Below are 8817 nucleotides of genomic sequence, written 5' to 3' on the forward strand. Positions count from 1 at the left end.
ACTGATGACTTTGGGTTTTGTTTCCAGAAATAGATGATGAGTTCATCAAGAACTTGAAGATTTTGATTCCTTGGCTGCTTAGTCCCGAGAGCCTGGACGTTAAGGAGATCAATGGAAACCATATCACCTGTCGAGGCCTTGTGGAGTATTTTAAGGTACTGGCTTATTTAAGAGAAATTTGGCTTATTAATCTGCGGCATACTTGCACTTTTGCTGTAATTAAAGGGGAAAGCAGCAGCAAGAAAGCAGCAGCAAGCAGGCCAGCTGGAAGAAATGTTCTTGGTCTAGCTGATAGTCCTGGCTCCCATTGCTGCAGAAAGCAAACACCTTGCGGTCGCATATTTGACCAGAGAGTAAGCCCAAGAAGTGGGCAGGGCTGTTTCCCCATCCCCAGAGAACTGAGGGCCAGGGGGAGGCAGGCTACGGGCTGTATTCCCATTGCCTTGGGAAAAAAGCTTATTTTTGTTGTCATGACTACTGGGACATTTTAAGGCAAGACATCAGTGAGTAATTCTCACCACCTACTCTCCAGGGCTACCTGACTCTGGTTCCTTCTCCTTCACTGAAGGACGGAGGTAGGTGCAAATCTGATGGTAGAAATGCTTAGTATGAGTGATGGAGCGAGAGCCTTGAGTGCCTCACCCAGGCCACCCAAGGAGTCGACCTCCAGCCACGCTGCGCAGCGTTTTCTGACGGAGCATCCCCTGCTGAAGCCATCTTGTGCCAGGAATGTCCTCCTCTTCTGTGCTTTTAACACCCTGTTAAAGCTGTCTCTGGAACTGAGTGGGGGTGTTTGTGTGTTGCTCGTGAATGCCGCATTCAATGGGATTTCATTTTCTATGCGTTGTTTTGCAGGCATACATAAAGATTTACCAAGGAGAAGAATTGCCGCACCCAAAGTCGATGCTACAGGTACGTGAGTCTGCGCTGTGAGCCGGTGAGCATTCATGCACCGTAATTGCCATTGATTTCCAATTAATTGTAAGAGGTGTCCAGCTAGTGCAGCACGTTGGATCTTCTGTGATTTTATTTCAAACGCCTTAGTGTAACAACCCAAGAAACAGCCCTTTTGGAAGTACATGGCAGTCACGAGTCTGATACGGCTTAACAGTTGCGGCAGCACGGCTCGTGCGCCTCGGCAGGACTGCGGTGCCTCGCTGTCTGTGCACGCAGCGTCAACCAATGTAGCTGAAATTATTCCCCCGCAGGTAAATAGCATCGTCTTTGGCTGCGGCGGGGCCTCACACGGAGGTGACGTTGCCCCACATGGGCAGTGGCTGCTGGGCTGCAGCTCTGCTCTCCGAGCCAGACGGCTTTGCGGGAGGTTGCAGCTGTAGCTGTTTACATATGACTGAGCCTTTTATCTGTTTTCTTGCTGTTTCCCACAGCCAAAGCCAAAGTTTTCGTTGCTCTGGCTTGGAGGGTAGGAATCCTCTCTCCGTGCAGGCTTTTGCCTGGGGAAACTGAGGAGACTGGATGTGTAAATACGGGATGATCTTTTTGGCATTGGTCAGAGGCTGGAGAGAATACACTTGGCTAAGACAAAGGAGCTGTTTAATTCTGTACGTGTGCACCGGTGTACCGTGCACATGTCCTGGCCGCGTCCACGTGCGGACTGTGGGTACCCAGGCAGCCAGTGGCTGCTGCTCTCTGCAATTACACTTCTTAACCCTGTCTTACTGCAGCTAAACTTTGTACCCTTTTTGCCCTTTTTGCAGGCCACAGCAGAAGCCAACAATTTAGCAGCAGTTGCCACTGCCAAAGACACCTACAGCAGGAGAATGGAAGAGGTAGGTGGTTTCACAGCGCTCGTGTCTCCTGACTCTCCTGTCCTCATGAGGAAACCTGGGTTCCCAGTGGAAAACATCCTGCATGGACTTGGCCAGGGCTGGTTACAGTCCTGCATGTTCAGGGTCCCAAAGAAGGCCTCTCCTGTGTTCATCGTGGAAAAGGGGCTTTCTCCTCTTCCCAGCATTCCCCAAAAATGTGATGTAGCGGGGTGGCAGCACTGCGTGACCTTGCAACCTGTGCAATGGCTGGTGCTAATTAGGTGATAAAAGTCATTGTCACTGGCTTTCCGCCTGTGCCCTGCCCTGTCAGCCCATCTCTCAGATCTGGCGAGCAGATGGTTGTGATGTTTAAGGTGAAGTTCAGACCCCAGCCTGTCTCCAGCCACTTCCAAGGCCCCATTCTGTTCATCAGTATTGGAGACCGCTGCCTGTTGGCAGGAAGAAGGTACGGAGCTGCATGGCCAAGCTGTCTGTGGACCGCCCTGGCCTTAAAACTAATGTCTCCGTTCTCTGAAGAGAAGGAAAATGCTGCAGACTTTCCAGGTCTAGAAAATACTGGGGTTTGGGGTCATGCTGGTCAGCGTGGCTCAACCATCAGTGTTACCCAGGATCCTGGCTTGGGCTGTGAGGAAATTGAGTAGGGGAGCTGTGGGACGCAGCTTCTCAGTGCAGACACCCGCTGCCCCATTTTAACCTGTGCCTTGCAGAGCTGTCCCAGGTGGACAGCACAGTTGTGGAGGTCTTCCTGCAGGACCTAGTGCTCCGTACCAAACGGGAGCCTGTAGAGCCCTAATTCTAGTGGTTTGGGCAACACAGGAGCTGGGGCTGGGCGCTGAGGTTTCTGGAGTGATGGGACTGTGTTTTCCACGCAGGTCTGTGGTGGGGACAAGCCCTTCCTTGCACCTAGTGACCTCCAGACCAAACACATGGAGCTGAAGGAGGAGGCTGTGAAGCTGTTTCGCGGGGTGAAGAAGATGGGTGGGGAGGAGTTCAGCCGTCGCTACCTCCAGCAGCTGGAAAACGAGATAGATGAGCTCTACATCCAGTACATCAAGCACAACGACAGCAAGAACATCTTCCACGCCGCCCGCACCCCCGCCACGCTCTTTGTGGTCATCTTCATCACTTACGTGATAGCTGGAGTGACCGGTTTCATTGGCTTGGACATCATAGCCAGTCTGTGCAACATGATCATGGGCTTGACACTTATCACACTGTGTACCTGGGCATATATCAGATACTCTGGGGAGTACAGAGAACTGGGCGCAGTAATAGACCAAGTGGCCGCAGCGTTATGGGACCAGGTAGGATAAAGAGCTTTTGATTTAAAACAAACAAAAAAAACCCCACCAAGTTCTTAAGTGTTGAGTTTCCTGAGGCTTTTTCTCCCCTTTGAAATGGCTTTTGAGTTTGCATTTAGGGTTGTCAGACGCCCTGGCTGGGGCTGCCTGGGCAGATCCAGCTGCTTGAGCTGGTTGTGCTGTGATCAGTAGGAGAAGACCTGTGCCCTTGTCTTCTTCAGACAGCAGGACGACGAGTTTTAATCCGTTCCTTAGACTTTCTAGATGGGGAAAGTAGGGACAGAGGAAATGTTTCCAGATCAGTTTGTGGAGTTGATTGTAAGGGGAAGATGGGGGAGAGGGGCTGCCCTGTGCGGCAGCGGGGTTAGGCAGGACGGGATGGTTTGGAGGGCAGGAGCCAAGCAGCAAGGCTGGAGCTGTGTCCCAGCCCACCCCTTCCCCTGCTCGAGCCTGAGCCTCTGAATCCTACCCAGTGTAAAAGATGAGCTGTGTAGATCCGGGCTGGGGATGAGAAAACTCACAGCAAGCTATTTCGTTCTGCCTTTTTTTTTCCTTCTTGTCTTAGACCTATCAGCAAATGTTAGTTTGTGGAGCCTCAACCCTTGCTGGAACGGGGCAACGTTGCCTAGGGTCCCACCAGGGAGGTGTTCTCACAGCTGGGGGGGTGTTCTCTGTGGGTGCATGTATCTGTATGTCCAAAAGAACAGACCTGTATCTCTCTCCTGGTTCAGGGCAGGGATTTTGGCTCTCCCTGGCTCTGCCGGAGACCCGGGCCAGGTCTCGGCTCTGCCTGCTTTGGCACTGGGCCGCGCTTTCCCGGTACAGCTGCAACAGGGCTGGCCTGGTTGTTCTCACCCGCTCTTTTCTGATTGCTGGGGGGTTTTCCAAACAACGTGGGAAGGTCTTGGTTGGGCCCTGATGTCAAACAGAAACACCTCCAAAATCTTAAAAATGGTGACAGTGAGCAATTACACCCCCACACCCCCCTGCATTGCTCTGCCCGCTTTCCGAACGCGCCTGGCCCTGGCCGGGTTATCTCGCAGGCCACACCGCAGTATTTTTAACACTCAGTCCTTCCTGTTTCCCCTCTGCAGCAGCCCTTTCCTCTCCCCATGGCAGAGCTGCCAGGGAAAGGCCAGACCCTGTGGGCTGCCACTGCCCCCCCTTTGCCCCAGCCAGGGGAGCAGCCCACAGGAACGCAGCTGCGGGTCCATGTGCCGAAATAACATTCAAAGCACCGCGACGGCCTCCTGCTCTTCCCGTGGCAGAGCCGGGGTGAGCTTATTGTTTGCTTGGCCTTCAGAAGCCACCGGCTGCAATTGCGGGTTTTATTTCTGGAGTGCTGCAAGGGAGAAAGGGCCATTCTCGACAGCTTTACCTGCTCCTTCCCTGCTTTTTATCCACCAGCGAGTTTTTGATCCAGAGTGACCATATTTGCCTGCTTCCCATTGCTGTACAGCGAGCTAAACACACAGCTTTGGGAGAAAAAACCCAAAGTGTTAATTGTTCGGTTCCTTCATCCCAGAGCTGCATAGCAGCGTTGCTCAGCTGACCCACCTTTAAAATAAGGCGGCTTGGGAGCAAGAGCAGCCCATCGTCCGCATCCCGGGTGGGTTCTTCCTGGCTGCCTGGTCCTCAGCAGCCTGAGCATCCTGCGCGCTCGTGCAGCGGCTGTTTGCTCGGGGACCCTTCCCGGTGCCTTTGAGAGATGCCGGCGTGTTTAAGCCCAGCGTTGGCCCATCCCTGTGCGGGAACCAGTGGGGGGTTTAGAACGGCAATGAGAACAGGACGCAGCAGGAAGCCAGAGCCGCTGCCCACTTGCAACCTGTGCCCAGATGGGAAAAAAAATAAAGAGGTTAAAGTGCCTGCAGCTGCCTGGCGCCCGGATGGCCCCCGTGGGCTGTGAGGCACGGCTTTCCAACTGGAGCACCCAGTTCTCCGGTTCAGCTGGAGCTGCTTCTTCCGAGGAGCTGTGCAGATGGGTGGGACTGGCCCCGCTGCAGGCACCGGGGCTCGGGCAGCACGATGCTGCCGCCATACGCAGGGCTGGTGCCCCGGGCGGGTTCAAAGCCCTCGTGGCTGTGTCCTGTGGGAGCGCGTGGTGTCCTGGGGTGGCAGAACTGGCTGCAGGAGGGGGTGGCCTGTGTGGGGCAAGACCCCTGGGAATACACTGCCGTGGGGGCACCAGCAAGTGGCTGTGGCCAGAGGTGTGAGCACTGTGCGCTCCCATGGGCGTGCCTGATACACAGAGATGCTTTTTTTTCTTTTTCCCCCTTTTCTTCCCGCTGCCTCTCCCCAGGGAAGCACGAATGAGGTAAGTGGCTCTTGTTCTCCCCATCTCCCCGGCATGCAACTCCGCCTGGCCCCCACGGGCAGCCGAGCCGCGGGCTCCCAGGGAAAACCGTTTCAGACCCAGCTGCACGTTTCAGCCACGTCCCTGCCTTTGGGCTTGTGGAGGATGGGGGGCAGGAAGGGCTCTGGGCGGTGGCTGCCATCCTGGAGCTGGGGTGCTGGTTGTTCCCTGTGAACCAGCCGCCCGGGAAGGGGGTTAAAGGTGGGCGCTGCGCTGCAGGCGGTGCTGGGAGCCACGGGGCGGGGGGATTTCAGTGGGGAGAGCATTTGTTACGATGGGGATTTTCATCTTTTTCCCATCATCTCTGTTTGGGGATTTTCCTGTTGTGCTGAGAGGTCAAACCTGAACAGCAGTTTGGTTTGTAGCACCAATGCTGGGGTTCTGCCCAGCAGCAGCACCCCCCCCACCATACTTGGCGAGACCTCTCGGTGCTGCTGGAAGTGCTGCGTGTCGTGGTTCGGGCAAAACCACCCCGCACCGCATTGAGTAAGCCCACCGCAGAGCCTGGGAGCGCAGTTTGTCTCCCCAGCCCTGCTCTACGGGCAGCCGGTCCCTGGCCGGTGCTCGCGGTGCAGACCTGCGGGGAACCGGGCTCGGCAGCCGGCAGCAGCCCTCGTAGGCCAGTGCGGTGTGGCTCTGCTTGCCCAACGCTGAGCCGCTTGCCAGGCCTGTGCCCAGGGCGAATGGAACCATGTTTAGGCAAAGCCTCATCAGCATCTAATTAAAACAAAAAGGGATCCCGACCAGGCTGTATTACTGTGCACATAGGTTAATATGGAGCCAAATGCCAGCCCAGTCGGGCCAAGGAGTGTGACCAAAAAAGTGCCATCTTTTATCCTGTCACCAAACCATCACTGTCAACAGACTTTTCAGCCACTGAGTTATGAGGGAAGTTCCTCCAAAAAAAAAAATTTAAAAAAAATTTGAGCAGTTCTCACTGCAAGTTTAAAAAAAAAAAAAAAAAAGAAAAAAAAAAAGGAGGAGTTGAAGATCAACCCTTTCCTTCCCCCGCTGCCAGCCCAGGCTGGCCAGTTGGTACCTCCCAGTGCCACAACCGCTGAGCAGCTAAAAGTGTTCTGGCCTCTGCACCCGTGAGGTTTGCTCTGGCTTTTGCAACAATGAGGGGCAGGACACGGGCTTTGCTGCTGATGAGCTCTTGAACAAATCCAGCCAAGTCAAAGCTCTGTGAGAGGCGTTAGGCATGAAAAAAAGCCTAAAATAGCACAAAATGTAGGCTCTGAAGGCAGATTTTTTTCACGAAAGAAACCTAGAGAAGCTGCATGAAGTCTCCTCTACCAGTCCACTATGTTCCCCAAGAATTGCAGAATATTTGCACGCAAAGCCCCACCTCTGTTTCCTGCGGCCCATTTGGGATGCGGTCAGCATCGCCTTGAACACTCCCCGAGCCCTGCGCTGCAGCTTCAGCCTCGCCCTCTTCATCCAACAGCCCCGAGCACACCAGAACAAACCCCTCACCCGGTGAACGCGGGTTCCTGGTCGGCTGCTTCTGCCTCCCCCGCCCTGAGCTAATCCTGCCTCACCAACCGTCTGCAGGTCCCCAGCAGCAGCCGGTGGGTTGCCTGGGTTTGGTTTTTGTGTCTCTCCCCCCCATTTGAAATGGAAATAGCGCTGTGACAGCTGGTCTGTACAGGAACCGCAGCCCACGGGTACAGGTACCGCAGCTGCTGTCTGACCCCACAGCCTGCTTCTCCCCGCCTGTCGCCCCGATGCTCTGCAGAAGCGAGGGCACACACCTTCATTAGACTGTGGGGCTGCTGGGGAAGGCCAGGCTTCTCTGTCAGGAGAATGCACCTGGGTACAAATGGAAAATGGTAAAATTAAAAGGTTTTGGGTTTGGTTTAAAAAAAAAATCTGCATTCACCTACAGAAAAGTAATCTAGAGAAGCCAGGTCCATGTTACATAGCAAGGCCCTCCATATTATGCAACAGGCATCTGCCTGGTGGTGTAACTCAAAATGCTGAGGATGCAGAAATTGAAGCTCTGAAACCTGCAGAGAAAGCCAAGCCCTGCCCGTCCCCTGCCCGTACTGCAGGCAGGCCTTGGCTCAATACAGCTGGCAGGAGTTCCTCCCGTAGCCGAGCCGTTTGAAAACCGAGCGAACCATTGAACGCGATGCTGCTTTTCCCCGTTGGACACTTCACACAGTCAGGAGTCAGTGCACAAAACAAACCAGGTTCGAACCTGCCGCCGCAGCATGAACGCAAAAGCACAGACCATACGTGTCCCACGCAGCGGGGCCAAGGACGTGACCCTCCTCTCTCTCTCTCTTCTCTCTCTCCAGGCTTTGTACAAACTGTACAGCGCAGCAGCCACCCACAGACATTTGTACCACCACGCCTTCCCTGCACAGAAAGCGGAGCCCGCCGAGGGCTCAGAGAGGAAGAAGGTGTAAGCCAGACACGTTCCTGATGATGCATGAACGAGGCGCAGCTGCCTCATCCTCGGTTCAGCACCTCCATCCTCGTACCCATCCCAAGCTCCTGCCGCGGAACGGGGAGAGTGGGGAACAGCTCGCGCGTAAAGGGGGGGGGTCGGTGTGTTCGTTCGACAAGATGGTTTGGCAGGAAGGTGTCGGCGTGTTTTTCATTTTGTTAATATGTACATATTGGTACTGCCGCAACTACAAAGTGCTTTTAATTTGTAACAGCCAGCATACTTCCCAGCTCACTTACGAAGCCTTATTTTCCCCTTAATTAGTTATGACGTCACCGAGGAAATCATAATTTACACCATACTGCAACTAAAAATCCTCCAGACCTTAGCATTATTCAAAAGCCAACTTATTTTCAGATACTTGAACAAGTTATAACATGTAACCACGTTTTTTCTTCAAGTAACTATTTAATTACATAGACATGATTAAAAGTGTATTAACTTGCTTTATCAGAAACTGTAAGGGCACTTCAGCTGTGGAACGTGAATGATCTCGTGCGGAACGCATACTTCTCTGTTCGTAACCCATGCACAAAGTATCACTTTCTGTATGTATTGGAGAAAGTCTCACTGTATTTCTGTACATATATTCATTATAGTGCATAGAAAGTGTGGTCAACAGTTCTATTCTTTTATCGTCAAGAATGATTAAAGTTTGCTTTCGGTTCCTACGAAGTTGGTTATACAGGAAGCAATTATTGACTAACGAGGTGAGAGTTTCTCCTCTCAGGTGTTCTTGGGTCCTTTCAGCCTTCAGAATTGGGATGGCGGGGTTTTGGAAACACTCTGGCCTGGCTGCTGCCCAGGCAGGACCTCGGGGAGGTGCTTCCCTCGCTAAAGCCAGGTTTTACAAGTCTTGGGCATTAAGTCTCCAGCTTTGAACTGGGGCAGGAGCAGGTACAGCCCCATCCTCTCGGT

The 8817-nt window shown here is 53.5% G+C and overlaps 1 protein-coding gene across 2 annotated transcripts in view; it reads left to right on the forward strand.

Annotated features, from left to right (window-relative positions):
* Positions 1-8574, forward strand: part of ATL1 (atlastin GTPase 1) — a 30777-nt gene extending 22203 nt beyond the window's left edge. The window contains exons 9-14 of one of the 2 annotated variants that reach the window (XM_075753170.1): positions 28-155; positions 856-912; positions 1719-1790; positions 2663-3094; positions 5391-5405; positions 7748-8574. In XM_075753170.1, coding sequence (XP_075609285.1) covers positions 28-155; positions 856-912; positions 1719-1790; positions 2663-3094; positions 5391-5405; positions 7748-7858 — 815 coding nt within the window. In that variant the 3' untranslated portion in view covers positions 7859-8574. The remainder of the gene's footprint in view (positions 1-27; positions 156-855; positions 913-1718; positions 1791-2662; positions 3095-5390; positions 5406-7747) is intronic. The other variant, XM_075753169.1, reaches the window with a different exon arrangement.
* Positions 8575-8817: the final 243 nt, after the last annotated feature.

Source organism: Balearica regulorum, chromosome 5, assembly GCF_011004875.1.
Source record: "Balearica regulorum gibbericeps isolate bBalReg1 chromosome 5, bBalReg1.pri, whole genome shotgun sequence".
Taxonomy (NCBI): domain Eukaryota; kingdom Metazoa; phylum Chordata; class Aves; order Gruiformes; family Gruidae; genus Balearica; species Balearica regulorum.